Below are 18,284 nucleotides of genomic sequence, written 5' to 3'. Positions count from 1 at the left end.
CCCTCCACTCTTAGTTAAACAGATATATGCATACTTGAAACAAACAGCCAGCATACAAATGTTTTACTTTATTTTAATAAGTTTGCTAGGTCATCACAATTATAAAGGTAAGTACCATCCATCTTATTGGCAAGTATATGAATGTACAAACATCAAATCCCTACAAGAATCACACATTATTTACAGGTGTCCCAGCCATGACATTAATTTCTTCTCATAAATAGCATAATTGTTTCATTGCCCCCACCCCCACATTCCTCAACACATGTGTACACAGGTTTAGAATAACTGCACTAAACCATGGCATAATTTTCCTTAACCCTCAAGACCTTTTTTCTTCTTTTTGCCTGCAGGAGAATTTTTTTTGTGCTAAGGCAATTCACAATTAACATTGCTCTTAGCACACATGAAGCATTTGCTGCTGAAATGGAAGTGGCAGTTTAATACAATCCAGTATTATCAGCAAGTACTTTGCTTACCCACTTCAACCTCATCATAAATCTTTCAGTGTAGCATTCTCTCTCAAGAACAATAAATCTCCCTCATAACTGGATCCTTTATAGGCATCGCCTCCTCCAAGATGTTGAAAGTGTTTTTGATTCCAGCAATGGGGATTTTAACACTTGGGGTGGAGGTGGCGTGCAATCAGCTATTTGCATTGCCAATCATTACAGAATCAGATCTGTAATCTCTTCACAACTTATGAATCAAAGGCTGATAAAGTATTTTTGAAGTGTTCACAGTGCAATACTTTATGCCCTAACCAAAACTTTATATATATATAAAATTAAAAATAAAAATTTCAATATAAAAATAGAATGCTTTGAAAGGGTTTACACCAAAAAAAAAAACAAACCACAATCTAGCAATTAATCCTACACCAGTCTATACAGTAGAATGCACATAATTCCACAGGAACAGAAATGAAATATGATGCTCAATCAAAAGTTAAGAGCACAGTTAAAAAAAAACCCTTTAAATTACTGTCTGTTTAAAAAAAATCTTTATTTTGGTCATCATGAAGACATATGGCATGTCACAATCTACAGAACCAATTGAATGCATCAAGCAGCTATGGGTTGTATCACAACGTCTTCTCAATGTCATTTGCTTAGATGTGAAACACCCAACTTAGCAGCAGTTACACAGTACTGCACTCCGTTTGGTTCAGGGTTGTCTGACATCCTTTATTAAGCTCTTCACCTTTCTGCTGCTGCAGCTCCTTCTTTGATTCACATATAGCCACTATTGCTAAAATCTATAGTTACTACCTAGCTGCTCTCTTAGGTCTTCTACAGTTTCTTAATCTCCTCCCTGGAATGTTGCCCACACATTTGTTCAACCTACTCTTCAGCCTACAGTTTACAGAGACTTCTAAAAAGATTTCATTCTTGTTACAGAATGGGAATTCTTTCTTTAAAGTCCTATTATGCTCACTATGTTTCTTAAGTCTGAATGCTGTTGCAATAATTTTATCACATAAATGCAACCAGTGTTCCAAATTGTTTTGAAACCCCAAGAATTGCAATCCCTTGGACAATGTGGCAAGTCCCCATTTGGTCATCTAGGCTACCTGTATGCCTCCAAAACAACCTAATTGCTATAGCAATCAAAGCTAACCTTCAGTAGAGATGAGATGAATCTTTGTAATCCTGAAATATTCATTATTTAGCCTGTCCCTTACACAACAAACGACTGCTGACCAATAGTGTTAACTCATTCCTTAAGTGCCTGGCACTCTGAATGATGGATGACCTCTGAATTCATCAGTTGCACACAGTGTAATTTATAGCAGCAGCTGGATTGCTCTCAAATGAGTGATAGCTGGCAGTAGATGAAGTGTTGCAACAGCAACACTGATTGTTATAGTCACCCATCACAGTTGAAAATTATATCTGGACAATATATAATCCTGTAGCCTTCAGCAACATGAAATTGTCTCCTCAAGATAGTGCAATTTGTACAACACACACACACAGTGCTTTCACAAAAACCAGCCGGCAAAAAAGTAGTATTTATGGTCTCGTCCCATCCCGCCCCCCCGCCACTTGACGGTATAGTTAATATGCTTGGTCATGTATCCGCATCCCTATCTATGTTGTCTTGTGATGACAGAAGAGATGGATAAGGTGCAACACATTTCACATTGACATAGGTGGCATTCACATGAACATAATGCTCCCCAATGAAAGTGGAGAAGATCATTGATATATCTGAAACTAACTCAGAAAACGCTGGCCGTAGTGCAGGTTTTGGATGCCAACATTTGAGCATGACTTCGTACCTGCAATGGAAAGACAGGAAAGTAAGTTCTCATCTATAAAACAAAACCACTAAGATCTGGCAAGATTTGTATAAGGTTGTACAAGTTATTTCCTTACAGTGGATCTGGGCAATACTCAGGTTGTAAGAGCCTTCTCCCTTGTAGGAGGTAAACCGTGATATCAAAAGAGTTGACGTCAGGGTATGGTGGTGCTCCTCTCGTCATCAGCTCCCAAAGTAATACTCCAAAGGACCACTAACAACAGCAAAGGAAAACCAAATCACAAGACTGCAGAGCTTGGGACTCTGGGCACGCGTATATCTTTCTTTCTCAAATCAACATTTTTACTATAGTCTGTTCTTTTAAAAAAAAATCAACTAAATGCAGTGCTGGAAACAACGGAGGCTATGAAGTTTAGGAAAATTAAATATCTATAAGAATAACCACCTGCGACTTCTGGCTGGGACCGATGTCGCTCTGGCAGCTTCCCACGGATCTCCGTGGGAGCTTTCTCAAACAGCTTTTTAAAAGGTTGAAAAACCTTTTCATCTCCCCCCTGGAATTGAAAGGGGGGGGCAAGGCAGCTCTGGACAACATCTTGGAGAAAAGTAACCCCCACGAGATAGTGGGACGGGGGGCTGGATTCCAGGATTATCTCCCCAGAGCTTTACCAACGCAAAAAGCTGTACTGAGACTCCTATTTTATAGGAGAAAACAAGGCTGCTGTGTTCGATAATAATATATGCTTTAAGAAATATCAACAACTTCTGAGGGATGATTTAAGAAACATTAACAATATTTGAGAATATCTGAGGACCTGTAAGATCTGTTTGAGAGAAGCATGCCTGCGCCGAGGAGAAGAAAGGAGCTGGCATCTACTCCCCCCGCACCCCCTGTGTCAAAAGTTCCGAGAAGAGAAGATATAGGGGAATTATTTACACTGATAAAGACTTCATCTTTGCAATTTATGGAACAAGTCAAAAGGCTGGATTTAATTCAAAATTCCATCACCACCCTGCAAGGAGCTGTAGATTTAATTAATGCATCACGGCAAAAAATGGAGACGAAAATTAATGAGCTTGAAGACTGAGTGGCAGGAAATGAAACTTTCAAATTTGTTTCAAATTTAAAACCACACAAATTTGTTTTAAAAATATCTCTGATAGAATCTCTCAACTGGAAGCCTTCACGAAAAGATCCAATGTATGTATTATTGGGATTAAAAATCTGCCTAATGATGTAAAATTGCCTATTTTTGTGGATAAACTTTTGCATGAGATACTCCCTATTCCATCTGATTATTTACTTGATATTGAGCAGGCATTCCGTCTGCCAAATGCTAAAGGGACTGATTACATGATCATAGCTCAATTTGCAAAAGTCTCCACAAAGAATTATATCCTGTGTTTGGTAAGGGAGGCTGGAAGCCTTTCCTGGAAACAAGATAAAGTTATGTTATTTCCAGACTACATCAAAGAGGTGGCAAATAAAAGAAGGCAATTTATCAAAGCAAAGAATATGGCAAAACAAATGAACTTACAATATTACTTAAAATATCCTGCTACACTTTGTATTGTGTCTGAGGGTCAGATGAAGAAGTTTCTAAATCATGAAATTGAGGAGGCATGGCTTAACTCAAAAATGCATGAAAATTCTGTTACAACCCCATGAACTGGAATCTTTAAACAAGCTTTGTTAACTGTTTGTGTTTAGTCTGCATGATCCAGGCTAATTCAGAAGATAAATGATTATATTTATATTGGTTTACTCTCTTTCATCTTTTATTTTTTCTTGCTTTTCTTTATATTTTTATTGTAAAATACATAATATATCTAGTATAAAATATATTACTGATGGTTGAAGGTTTATCTTAAGTTTTATTATTATAAAATTTTATATATATATATATATATATATATATATATATATATATATAAAATTACTAATAATATAGGCTTTCAGGAATGAATCGTAGACCTGTTTCTTTGATATAAGATTGATGATATGATATAGAAATGTAAGGTTGTTTATTAAACTGTAAGATTGTTAAGGTTATAGATATAGTTATAAAACAGAATGGCATCGGAGGCCGGGGGGGTGTTGGAGTTTAAACTCAATTCTTTAAGGGGGAGGCAGAGGGGAAGGGAAGGGGAGGGGAGGGAATTTTTCTTTTTTCTTCACTTCCTTTCCTCCTCCCTTTCCCCCTTTTTTCCCTCTTTTTTCTTCTCTCTTTGTTATTGTGGTGTCCTCATCAGAATATTGTACTGTTGGGAAATTGAAGTATTGATTAGATTGTTGGTAATTTTGGTATTGTTTATTTCATTTATAAAAATAAAAGACATAAAATATATTCAAAAAAGAAAAAGAAAAAAAAGAATAACCACCTGCTATTCTGTGGGTATAAGCTAGATAGGCTGACTAATATAGATTTTGAGGAAGAATTAAACATATAAAATAGCATGTTTTAGTGTGTTTATGCCAACAAAACTAGTACAGAAGAGACAATATGGTAAGTAGACAATGTCAGACTACTTGTCATCAAGTCCAGTGTTGTCTACTTTGGAAGCAGCTTTCCAGGATCTGAGGCACAGGACTTTCCTATCACTTGCTACTGAATCTTGTTGGACTGGAGATGCTAGTAACTGCATGTGCTCTACCAGTGAACTATGCCCCCCTTATGATTTCTGTATTACAGGCTCAAGCTGCAATTCTACATACAGTCAAGTATTTGCAAGTTTTACTTAAGTGAATGAAACTGCATCTGTGCAGCCCAATCTAGTATATTTACTAGGAAGTTGTCCCACTAAGGGCTTACCCTGAAGTGAGTATAGGATTGCAATCTTAAATGTCTATCCTCTGACACTTAGGGCACCATTTTATGCATGTTTAGACGAAGAAAAATCCTACAACTCCCAGCATTCCCCAACCACCATGAGTTGTAGGACTTTTTTCTGTATAAACATGCATAAGAGTTTGACCTTATTTATAAATAAGTTCCACTGAAACCAATGCGGCCTCCAAGTCACTTTGACTGGGTTCGCACGACTTGCCAACCCACCATGGGCAACCAGCCATGATGGGTTGTTGTGTCATCTGAACCTGGTGCATTCTCCAAAGTGTGGCTCAGTTTTTGTGAACAAGCCACCCTGAAAATCCATGGCTTATTGTATGGTTGTTCATACCCATGGTGGGTTGTCGTGTTGTTCAAACCTGGGAGAGCAGTTTTATCATAGAATCATAGAACAGCAGTAGGGTTGGAGGGGGCTTATAAGACCACTGAGTCCAACCCCCTGCTCAATGCAGGAATCTAAGTCAAAGCATCCCTGACAGATGGCTGTCCAGCTTCATCCTGAATGCCTCCAGTGTGGGAGAGCCCACCACCTCCCTAGGTAATTGGTTCCATTGTCGAATTGCTCTAACAGTCTGGAAGTTTTCCTAATGTTCAGCCAGAATCTGGCTTCCTGTAACTTGAGCCCATTATTCCATGTCCTGCACTCTGGGTTGATTGAGAAGATCCTTCCTCTCTGTGACAGCTTTTCAAGTAGTTGAAGAGTGCTATCCTATCTCCCCTCAGTCTTCTCTTCTCAAGGCTAAACATGCCCAGTTCTTTCAGTCTCTCCTTGCAGGGCTTTGTTTCCAGTCCTGATCATCTTTGTTGCCCTCCTCTGAAACCTCTCCAGTTTGTCTACATCCTTCTTAAAGTGTGGTGCCCAGAACTGGACACAATACTCAAGATAAGGCCTAACCAGAGCGTTTCTGTGATCATCTACAAAGCCATTTTGCGAGGGTGGAAAAAAATAACCCCGTGCCGCTCTTTGAGATATTGCCAGTGCCAACTCCAGCCTCCCTCACCAGTGACTGTCCCTTGACGAATGCCCAAACAGCACTTTGGAAAGACTGTCACTCATTTGCCACCTCCCCCTGCCACCCCAATGCTTCAGGACTATGTGAATGTGTTTGTTTTTTAAAAAATATATATTTTTCTGGTTCTTTTGCAAGCGCGCAAGAGCACAGATTTTGCTGCCCAATATGTGTAGTCTTGCCTAGTCAATTTACTTGTATGTTTCAGCTGTCAAAGGGAGCACTGAAGTGGAGTAGGTAACATGCACGGAAATTGACACGATGGAGCTGCATTTGCACACAGGTGCAAAGGAAGGGGGAGAAATAACAGTCAGAGAAAAGAGGGACCCAGTAGTGCAATTCAGAAGCACCAAAAAGGGAGTGGAGCAAATGAAGTAAGTGCACCAAAAGGGGGGTGGGATAATATCTCACCCTTGGCAATGTAATCCTCTCACTTTTAAGTGTGACACTTTTCAGTGTCCTCCACCTTTTCAACACTTCCACAAGTCTCCAGCTAGTCCACAAATGGGAATTATTAACTCCTCCCATTTCCCTTTCAGAAGATGCAGTTATTGCGCTTCAGTGGATGTGTGAAAATCTCCCTGACAATAAAAAAAACACACCCTTAGATGGCTGCATGGGATGCAGTGAAATGGGCCCCATGGGGGAGGGGGCAGGTGTAAATGCTGCTGGTGCGGGTGCCCTATTTGCTCAGTCTCATTTAGCCATTCTCTAAGATTTTTTTAAAAATAAAAATGGTGGGGGGCTGCAGCCCAGTGTTTCATTTTGAAGTATGCCTAGCTGCCCAGAAAAAATAAAAAAGTAAGCTGGGGGTGGTAGGGAGTGTCCTAGTGGGCTATTGGGGGTGGAACGCAAGAGAGGAGTTTTGCCTATGCTCTGTGTGTGTGTTTTGCCTGTTTTTTTTAATATTGTCTGTATGTCTTAGCTAGTGTGCTTGTTTTGATGTGGTATGTGTGTTTTGCCAGGGACTGTGCGTGTCTTTGTTTTGCCTGGGGCGCTGTGTGTGTGTGGGTTTCTCTAAGCACCACCAGTTTGAGTTTTGTGAAATGGGTATTTTGTTGTGCTTTGTAGAAGCACATATGTGATTTGGCATTTGGGGCTCAGACACCACTACTGCCTTGTACTCAGTTTCTTGGTCAAATTACTAGTCTCTGCATCTCACAGTTTACCTTCTCTGAAATGGGTGTTAGATCGGAAAGCCATGGGTTCGAAATAGTTGTTTTATGTTTTGGGACTCATACCTGACCTCTGCCTTGTACTTGTTCTTGGGCAAGTTATTTTCTTTTGGCCTCCCAGTTTGCCCTCTGGGAAATAGTTGTTTATGGGTGTTTTGTGAGTCCATGTCCACTATGGCAGTCATTTTGTGATGAAGCTCCTGTGGCAGCCATTTTGTGAGAGCACCCACAACACCCTCAAAATTCCAGATGTGCCCACCAGCCCAAAAAGGCTGGGGACCGCTGCATTAATTTGTCACAAATGTACACTTTTTCTTTTCAGTCACAATCCACAGCATTCTTGACAATGGCCAAAAAAGGAAAAGAGTGTGACATATCTCTCTGCTATATGTGGAGAAGGCAAGAAGTTTTGAACCTGAGGGAAAAATGGAGCTGGTTGGATTGAGTTGACCCGAACCTCAAAGTCAGGCCAATGTCATCATGTTTGTCACAGGGTTCTTTCCAGATCAGTATGTTTACAACAGGGGACAACAGTCAGACAGTCAAGGTATGGTCTAAAATGTTAACATCTTTTGCTGCTATATCTAACATTCTGCAATATGGGGATGTTGACACAAAAGCAAAATAAGCATAAACCAGTAATATTTTGCAAGCTATAAGAGCTGAACCTTAGTTTTCATTTAGGATTACAAGTTTTTTGCATTAATCTACCATATCATTCTTTTCCTTTAATATTTCCAGGAATGCCTTGAAATGTGGAGAGTCAGCAAGAGCTACATAAATAATTATAGGCATATTACCACATCTGACTTTGTAGTGAACTTCTGAGTTTGCAAACTTTCTAAAGCCATCCATTTTACTGGCAGTTTGGCTCCTGTTTTATTGTGTACACTGTAGTACTCTTTATCGTAGACATCTCTAGCAAGACCAAAATCAGCAACCTTGACAGTGAATTTTTCATCCAGCCTAGAAAAATGACAAAAACCATTATCTGGAGCTGAGAAGACACAATTTACATTCTCTTATGATGTTTTTGAAACCATAACTTCTGAAGGGTATCTTACATATTTTAACAAGTACTAGACCTAGTGAAATATCTATACACTGAAGAGGGGGAAAACCCTCAACAACTGAGCTACAATGACTGTGGGCAGTATCCAATGGGGCACTGCACCCCCACCAATTCTGTTGCACTTCTGCCCCTTCTGTTCTGCAAGCATCACCGCTTGTGCAATGGAGATTTAACAGTTCCAGGAGTTGTTGCTGCTTTTAAGAGAATACTTTTAAAACTATTTTATTATTGTTTTTATTGTTTTTCTTTTATTATGAACATGGCCCTGAGATCATTGGCTATAGGGCAACTCATAAGTTGAATAAACAGTAGTAGTAGTAGTAATACTACTACTACTACTACTACTAATTTCTCCTCATTATTTTAATGAGTCTCCTAATTCATCCACTTTTTGATATAAGCAGAACGAACCTATGGCAGGTATAGTGTAGGGCTCCTGTCAGAAGAGCGGACCACTGTTCAACATGTGTTCGCTAAGTGTGGGTTGAGATAAATGTTGGATGCATCATCATCATCATCATCATCATCTACATTTCTATACTGCCAAATAGCCAAAGCTCTCTGGGCAGTTTACAGAAATTAAAACATTAAATACAATATAAAAAGTTTAAAAGCCATTTAAATGTTTAAAAGCCAAAAGCACACAAACAATATACACAAACAACATATAACAAAAACAACTTTGAACAGTCAGTCATAACCAAAGACACATCCAAGACTGATGAAAACTCATCATGATGAGCAAATCTCACAGCTATCTCACCATATGCCAGTCATGGCCCAGTGTAATACATTTCTGGTTGGCAGGCAAGTGGCATCTGAGCTTGCACAAATAAGAATGCACACCAATTTCTCCCTAGGTACTTTACTCTATGTTACATTAGCTGTCTTCTACTTGCTATACTGATAACTAAATCTGAAAGGGTTGAACAGTCAGAGATGGCTTGAATCTTTTTCCCTTTAATGTCTTAGAACCTCATTAATATAAAAATGTTTAAGAGTAATAAACCAGTAGGGTAATTTATCTGGAATTTGAATAGCTAATATAGAGCTACTTTATTGATATACTTACTACTTATGAACACTTTAAAGAAGTCTGCACCCTCATAGTGGCCTTTTTATGCTAATGGAACTCAATCACCGCATTTCTAGAGCATAAACTCTATTAATTAACACTGTTAAACTCATTAATTCATAATGTAGGTGATGAATCAGCATAATGATGCTCACAACTATTGTACCAATCAGTCATTGTGTGAACTAAACTGTCTGGTCACTCAGATGTTAATGAGGTTCTTTGCATAATGTTTGTTCGGTATAAACATTCTTGCATAGCAGAGGTCAGAGAAAAATGAAGGTAGAACTATATACAAAAAGACCTGCTATCAAACCAGATCTTTTGTTTGTTTTCTTCCAATAATTCCTAAGTGTTTATTTCAATTAGGCATGGCAGTGAAGACATATAGTTTATCACTAACTTTAAGTGACACAATAAAGAAACCAAAAAGGGAAATGGTTAACAGTCATTTTCTAAAATCCTTTTGAAATTTTTTTTGACAGGTAAATGTCAAATATCATGGTGACATGAAGCCATCACTGATTTCACCTGGTAAGTACCTGTAATTATTTTGCAAGGCAATAGCTCATAAAGGGCTGCTTCGCACAATTGAACAGCCCACCATGGCTTATTTAAGCCATGACAAGCCACAACTTAAATATTCAAAAATGCCTGCTGGGACGTGCTAGTGGCCACTTTGAATATTCAAGCTGTGGCTTGTCATGTTGTCCAAACCTTGGGACTGTGAATTATGTGAGGGCTGTTTAACCCCCACATAACCCACGGTCTCTAGGTTTGGATGACATGACAAGCTGCAGCTTGAATAATCAAAAACCGCCCAGCACACACCATGGCTCACTGTGTCTTGGAAAGCATGAAGCCTAAATAATGCACCAAGGAGCAGGGAAAGGTTGGATCTCAAAGGGGAGCCTTGGGAGTTTCTCTTGAGCTGCCAAAACACTACACATTCTTATGCAGAGAAGATGCTCTTTTAAGAAGAGATATTTCTTTCAATGGAAGGATTCTGCACAGAAATTAGTTTTAAGGCTGCAATCTATGCACACTTTCCTGGAAGTAAGCTCACCTGAAAGCTGTGGGACTTGCTCCTGAGTAAATATAGATAGGCTTGTGCTGCACAAGAGATATAGCTCTCTGTGCAAAGCTCAGCAGATCTGGGCATGGTAATTACATCGATGGAAGGCAGCCTGAGGATACTATAAACATCACTATGGGCTCCAGAGTGGAAGGAGCTCCCATTTTGGAAGCAGCAGCAATAAACACACAGGATATATCAGAGCAACAAGTACAAGTCAAGCTGTGGAGTTTGGAGGGTTCTTTCTTCAAGCATTACCTTACACACCACTATAAGCTACTGTGAAATCAGTTTACTTTACTTACATACAATTTCTTGCTGCTAAATCTCTATGGACAAACTTTTTGCTTGCAAGGTATTTCATCCCCTTTGCCACTTGTAGGCCAAATCCAATCAAATCCTTTACCGTTGGGTTCTGTAAAATATGAGCAGTGACGTTAAATATGGATAGTGAAGTTAAAACAATAAAGTACAGAAGAATAAATTTCAGCTACAAAATATAATTGATTAAATGAGCCTTTAGTTTCTGCTTTTGTATTAATAGGTTCTATGTTTTACCATTTGTATGGTGAACATACAAAACATACTTCAAAAATAGCAATGAAGCTAACTCATTTTCATAGGTGGGTTAGTTTAGTTTCATAGCAGGGCTATGAAAATTTCCAGGTTGCTCCTTGCTTATAGTAACAGCACAATTCTATGTTCATTCACTCAGAACTAAGTCCTCATGCATTCAATAGGACTTGCTCCCAAACAAGTGTGCACAGAGTTGCTCACTTAACAAACAATGGCCATAATCTTTCTAGGCATGAGAAGATATACTAGAAAGACAAAAAGTGAGATAATTAAAACACTAGCCTTATTGTATAAAAACTAGGAAGAAATGAATGACTGGTGATGCACAACTGAAAGAGTATTACTTGATATACTACCTACTACCTTCTATTTACTGTAACTAATCTTCAACTCTGTCTTTAGATAACTACCTAGGACGGTAGTGGAAAGGAAAGTTAGGGATATGAGAGACCTTTGGAAGTGACTTTGTGCCAATGAAAGCTTAAGAATCAAAGGTATTATTTATATTTATAAAATTTGGAGCTATTAAAAGATTGCTGTTGGTTGACTGACTGTTCTGCCTTAATGACACTGACCCGGTTCTCATGTAATGGCAGCAAATAATGAGTTAATTAACCAGGTCATGTGCCGTGCGGGGCTGCTGTCTCTTAGAATATGCAACCTCTGATTGGTCTGCTTGTAGGTTGTTCTGTGATGTGCGAACATGGGCACAATGGGTTGTTCATGGCTTAAGTAACCCAAAATTAACCTACAATTAGTTCTTAGGTTAACTTTGGGTTGCTTGGCCCACAAATAACCCATAGTGCCCAGGTTTGCACATCACATCAGGCCAGTTGGAGGTTGCATATTTAAAGAGACAGCGGCACGTGACTTGGCAAATCATGGGTTTATTAACTCAATTATTTGTCCCTGTTACATGTGAACAGACCCTATGAATTGGATCCATTTAGGCAAATGCAACTAGGTTAGCGGAAGCAGACTTTCTAATCCCCTCCTTTGCACACCAGGCTCTCCAGCCCCCTGAAAATGCAACACAGAGAGTCAGGGGACCCTGCTGAACAGGGTGGCTGTGGTGCAGGGAAAAGAGAGGTGTTTCCAAAGTGGGCAGAGCCACCTTCTGTGAGCTTTGCTCATGGAAGTTGCCAACATGTAAAAGTTAGGGCTGATCAATCAGTTAATGCTTTTAGAAAGAGCAGCAGTCACATATATGGCCTAACTGCATTAACATTAACTGGCTCCAGAATGCACATACATGAGACTCATTTCTAATGAAGTTTCGAAGATCTCCATGTTTCATATAAGGAAGCACCACCAAAGGAGACCCTTCATTGGGCAAACAAATTCCAAGCAGCGATAGGACATTGGGATGAGTGAAATCTTTCATTATGATCCCTTCTTTTAGGAATTGGGCGACTTCGTCCAAGTCAGTGATCCCTGAAAAATGCAGTAGCAAAACCAAATAACAAGTAACCATATATCTCATTTCTAGTACATTTTAACACATCTGAAACTTAAAGAAACAAATGTCAAATGTGACTCTTAAAAGTCCTCCCTCCCCCAAATAAAAATAAAATTAAATTTGTTGACACATTTATTTAAATCTAGCCAAGGACTCACTTTCAAGATTACATCCAGCATGCCTAGTCATAGAAGGAAGGTTACCAAGTTGCAGGACTAGACACTTCAGATCTATAGCCAAATGAATTGGAAACGTCACCTGTATAACTGAATGAATGTTTATCATTGCCAGGATGTACTTAACACATTCATAGCATGCATTTGTAGTTCCAGAATTCTTTCCTTATTTTTTTATTCACCTCCCTTCTCTTTTCATAGACTAGTAACAATAAATAGAAATGTCCCAAGTGCAACACCAGAAGAGGGTCATTACTGGTGTGTGCCAATTTGCTCCTGCTGTTTTCCAACTGTCTCACTCATAAAAAGTGAACATAAAGCAGCCCAGTGGGGTGTAAAATGATACTTCTGCATTTTCTTTCTTTCCTTTAATCTTATATTTATCGGGGGGGGGGGAGGGAGGGAGAGGAAAAGACGAACATTCCTCCATATGGACATGGCGAGACAAATAAGTCCTTAGAAAAGCCTCCTGCATGCTATACAAAGACACCCACTGAAAATAGACCATACTGAATTAATAGTAGGTGAAAGTGCAGTTATGTAATACAGTGTGGTATAAGTTGCCTCTGCTCACTTTAAAACTGATTATGGCCCACTATCAAAAACTATATGACTCACTATTCAAGGACTTCACAGCACAATGAATTTTCCTGCCATCAGTATCCAACAAAGTTCCATGATAAACACATCCGAAGTGTCCTGCGTAGAGAATAAGTAAGTTTAGCTTTCTGTTATTTCCCATCACAGAGATTATGGTTGTGGAAGTCGCTGTAGACACTATTCTCCTGCAGTATATGGTTAAAATGTAGATTGGTATTTGTTTCAGAACAGACAAAAGAAAGCACTTTGCATAATGCATAATTGACTTATCAAATTTCCTGTCACAAGAAGTAGTGATGGACACTGCCTTAGATGGCTTTAAAAAGGGATTGGACAAATTCATGGAAGGTAGGGCTATCTATCAATGGCTATTTATCTAGGAAAGCCAAACCTCTGAATACCAGATGCTGATGTCAAACCTTTTTGCCTTTATGCTCTGCTTGTGGGCATCTGGATGGCCACTTGGGAAACAGGATGTTTGACTAGATCAGCCTTCCCCAACCTGATAACTTCCAGAAGTTTTGGACTTCAACAGCCAGCATAACCAATCATCACGAATGCTTGAAGTTGTAGTCCAAAACTTCTTGAGGGTGCCAAGTTGGGAAGAGCTGGAGTAGATGGCCCTTTGGTCCAATAAAACAGGGCTCTTCTTATATTAACCAGTACTGAAACTATTTTCAATGTAACTGTTTGGACCTGAATGGAATATAGAGATTGCAGGGCTAGTTCACCAGTATTCTTATAGGCTCATTTGTTAAATCAGGCAAAAGGGAAGAGACTATTAGAGACCAGGTGACCAAACGTATTCATAAGGAATAAGGTAGATCAAGTATAACATGAAGGAGATAAATTCATTCTGTACAGAAATGTACCGCTAGCGAATGCTCTAAAGTTAATTTCCTTATTGAGTTCCTGATCATTTTCAGAGAATGATCTTAAAAGCACAGAATAATGTTCACATGCTAAAGATCAGGGGGTCTGGGCAGAGAGCAGTAGCTTCATGAGAGATGGCCTACACATTCTATGTAAGCCGCTCTGAGCTGTTTGGAAGAAGAATAAGGAAAATATATAATAAACACTTAATGATGCTGATGTATAGTTAGCAAATATGTTGCATATTCTACATTCCTTATGAAACTGGTATCCTGAAATGTGAAATATATCAGACTGAGAAAAATCATCTTCAGCTGCAATCCTATAAATGCTCACGTGGGAATAATCCTCATTTAACTTAGTGGAACATTTCTAAGTAAACATGCATAAGACTGGGCAATTAAGAATTACAAGTATGGATCTGACCCCAAGTTTCCCCAGTAAAAGTCGAACATATGATCCTCCATTTAATTTTTTTAGATGTAACCCACTCAAAAGTTGGAACTTTGTAGTACACAGCAGTATAAGTTTACATAATGTTAGATGGCAAATTGGACTGCGTTGGATTGTTGCATTAACACAAGGACCAGGTGGGCAGCTAATAAATCTAATAAATAAATTCAGAGCGCAATCCTATGCATGTTTACAGACAGAAAAAATGTCCTACAACTCCCAGCATGCCCTAGCCAGTTATGCAGGCAGAGGCATGCTGGGAGTTGTAGGACATTTTTTCTCTCTAACCACGCATAGGATTGTGCCTTAATTAATAAAAGTGTATGATGCATGACTGTGGAGAAGTGTTGATTGGGATGAACATTTAAAAACCTACCTCTTCCTATTACTTCACTAAAATGCACTATCAGGCTATCAGCACCAATAACCACGTGTTCCACTTCTTTGACCAAGTCTGGATTTAAGGCACTGATGTCAATGTGGACATTGGTCTGCAACAATGGACTGGATAAATCAGAGTCTCCAGTAGAAATAATGGGAGACAGGTCCGTGTGAGGATACTGGGCTGGTCTGCATGATCCGTTCTGAGAGAAAGTTGGAAACTGATCTACAAGAAAAATAAGAAGTAATTGTGTCAATAGTGAGTTCCACCACAGAAGGGCTTAATTTTATTAATTAATTTAAAATTTCTACCCCACAATTCAAAATAAATTGAAATGTGTCTTACAAAATTAGTGAACACACATCAGAACAATAAATACAATAACAACAATCCCCAAAATACTTAAAGCACTATCATATAATAAGACCAAGAGCAAGATTAAAAAAAAAAATCACTTTAAAAGCAGGACTACATTAAAAGCTCAGCAGAATAAAAAGGTCTTAGCAGCATGTCTCAAGCTTAAAGGAGAGGGATCCAACTGCTCTCTAGGAACGGGGGGGAGGTTCCATAATTTGGGTGTCACAATGGAACCTGACCTAGGCCTGAGCTCCAGAATCTGTTCTGAATGCCAGGACTCAAATCTGGAAAGCTGAATCTAATAATAAAAGATTAGCAGGAAGTTCTTCCAGGTCAAAGGATATGACTTGGAAAAAGGCCAGGACATCTCTCTGTGGAAATGAACCATTATACACTTTCTCCTTTATTTACTGGGAGATCAACACTGCTTTTTAATTATTTCAGAACTTTTATATATGTATTTTTAAATGTCAAGTAGTACGCCACCCCTTATAAAACTACTGTTATCTTCCTAAAGCTCACCAAGGCTATCTTACTCTGAAGGAAATGAATGGCAAAGCTCCACCTGAATTTCCCAGAGTCTTTCTACTTTGAACCAAGCTAAAATTATATCTACAGTTCTCTGTACTTGTGATATCCTTATGGGAGTGTAAAACTGGGAAATGACACATTAGCGAAAAGGAGGAAATAGGAGACTATGGCTTATTGTCAGCTTATAATTTGGTGGCCAACTGGAACTCTGATGAATACTTAAGAGCCCGTGACTATATTTATCCAATGGTAAATGTTCAACTAGGAAAATGGCTTGAGTGATTCATTTCCTGAAGTTTTAAAAGATAACACAGTTAAGAACAGCAGATGAAACATTTGCCGACAAGTCTTTAAGATATATTAAAATGCATTTCACTTTGCATTGCATTTTAAATGACTGATAGGACATTAATCTTCACAGATTTTTCTCAAAGTTTTTGATCATAAATAGAATTCAAGTCAATCTGGCCTGGTCCCACAAATGTAAGACCAGGGAATAGCACAACAAAAACTAGCGAACACCACTCAGCAAGACTGGATTCTAAGGGAGACACTGCAGTTCAGAGCGCCCTGTACAGAAGGAAGTCCTGATACCAATTATGGGAAATGATGCTTGGCAAGTTCATGGGTCTCTTTCCCCTTCGTAGCAGAAAATCAAGAAGCCTCAGGTAGGTGTCCAATTGGTCCATTCATCTCCATGAACAAGCTTATTTGGATACTATCTTTTTGAAGAAGCAATGTACTATGTGCTCTGGTAATAAACAAGTCTGGCTTATTGAAACAACTGTGACATTTGAAATTGCACAACATATTTTGGCCATGACCTAGCCAAATTTTAAAGCACCATGGATTTCAATGGGAAAGTTGAGCATGTGTTTAAATCTCTCTCATTTTAATTAACAAGGCTTAAAAGTTCTCTGTTTTGCCTGGATGTGCTCATTTAATTTTATTGGTCCATCAGCAAAGCAGACTTCTCTGTTACCAATTCACAGAACACTTGAACCTGCATCTGCAAAAATGTAATGTAAAAATTGGCCTGGTCATAGTCAGATAGCAGTGTTGTAACCCAACAACAAACCATGGATTAACTCTGGGTTGTTTAGAGATTAAACAACCCAGAGTTAACCCATGGTTTGTTGTTGGGTTACAATATTGCTATCTGACTATGACCAGGCCAACTGTTTGATCTCTAAACAACCCAGAGTGTCTGGGTTTGGACATCATGATAACCTACAAACGGGGTGATTATACCTTGTTAACTGAAAGTGGAAGCAATGAGTGTGCCAGAGGCTGCACACTCAGTTGCTCCTGGCTGTCCCCAACAAGCCATGCATTGTCATGATGTATGAACCGAGTCAGTATTTCACACCTCACCTGCAATAGTTCCTACAACACTGGAAGGCAAAAGTTCCAACATTATCTTATGGGGATTACTGAATTCAAAGCCAGGACTCTTGAGAACTATCAACTAACAGCACACAGACTAGGATGTTATTTGACTGCATGTTCTCCACCTATTAAACATTATCCCTTTAACTATTTCACTGTTAATTATGAATTGACTTCAATTAAGACTGAAAAAACTTGCACAACCTCAATAACAGTGATACTTTGAGGACATGAAAAATAATACTTTGCCAATTAAATAACCTAGACAAATAATTTATTTGAACATTGCCTTGTAGTGGCCTTACCACTAGGTTAAAAAGTCTGATTCTATAGCAATGCCCTCAGAACTCTTTGAGCAGTTACAGTTCAAATGGATTTCTATACTGTCTTTACACTGGCATAAATGCAGTTAACTTCACTCATTGCTATCTATGGCAGATGGCTGCGTGTTTTGGTCTGTCCTCGGTACATGACTATTGTGCAACCAGAAAATACTGTATGAGGTACCAAGTTGCTTAGCCACCTAAGCTCAAATAAAAGCATAGTCTCTGACTCATGCATCACCCCTATTATATAAGCAGGATATAGACTAGTATTGTCAAAGTTCAGAGGAAGGGTGCTGACACCTTTTACCTGAATGTAGTGTACCTGAATGAATGCATAGTTACAGGCTATGACACAAAAGTAGTCTCAAGAGCACATTTTGACTGTTAAATATCTGGTAGATTCTCAGTTTAGGGCAGATACTTTTTTAGTTGGTGAGCACTGTTGATTTAGTGATATTTGATGGTAACTTCACATGAGAAATGGTGTGTGTGAAAGCACCCAATGGCTTTCAGACGTGTCATTGCAATATACACATGGGCTGTATTAAGGTTTTTTTACAAGTGGTAGGAAAAAAAATTGCAGGAAAGGACTGTCATTTATGAAGCAGCCCTGGGAACTCCTTTGTATTGCCTTCAGGCTT

The 18,284-nt window shown here is 38.9% G+C and overlaps 1 protein-coding gene across 2 annotated transcripts in view; it reads right to left on the bottom strand.

Moving 5' to 3' along the window:
• Positions 1–903: 903 nt before the first annotated feature.
• MET (MET proto-oncogene, receptor tyrosine kinase) overlaps positions 904–18,284 on the bottom strand; it is a 133,676-nt gene continuing 116,295 nt past the window's right edge. For both annotated transcript variants that reach the window (XM_084810812.1, XM_084810814.1), the window contains exons 15-21: positions 15,035–15,265; positions 13,351–13,431; positions 12,350–12,531; positions 10,827–10,936; positions 8,100–8,265; positions 2,382–2,518; positions 904–2,284 (exon numbers count right to left, since the gene is read on the bottom strand). In XM_084810812.1, coding sequence (XP_084666938.1) covers positions 2,074–2,284; positions 2,382–2,518; positions 8,100–8,265; positions 10,827–10,936; positions 12,350–12,531; positions 13,351–13,431; positions 15,035–15,265 — 1,118 coding nt within the window. In that variant the 3' untranslated portion in view covers positions 904–2,073. The remainder of the gene's footprint in view (positions 2,285–2,381; positions 2,519–8,099; positions 8,266–10,826; positions 10,937–12,349; positions 12,532–13,350; positions 13,432–15,034; positions 15,266–18,284) is intronic.

This window comes from Heloderma suspectum, chromosome 7, assembly GCF_057233095.1.
Source record: "Heloderma suspectum isolate Gila_16-S chromosome 7, 16-S_ref, whole genome shotgun sequence".
NCBI classification, from domain to species: Eukaryota; Metazoa; Chordata; class Lepidosauria; order Squamata; family Helodermatidae; genus Heloderma; species Heloderma suspectum.
The sequence above is the reverse complement of the archived record's forward strand: the minus strand, read 5'-3'. Positions and strand labels throughout refer to the sequence as shown.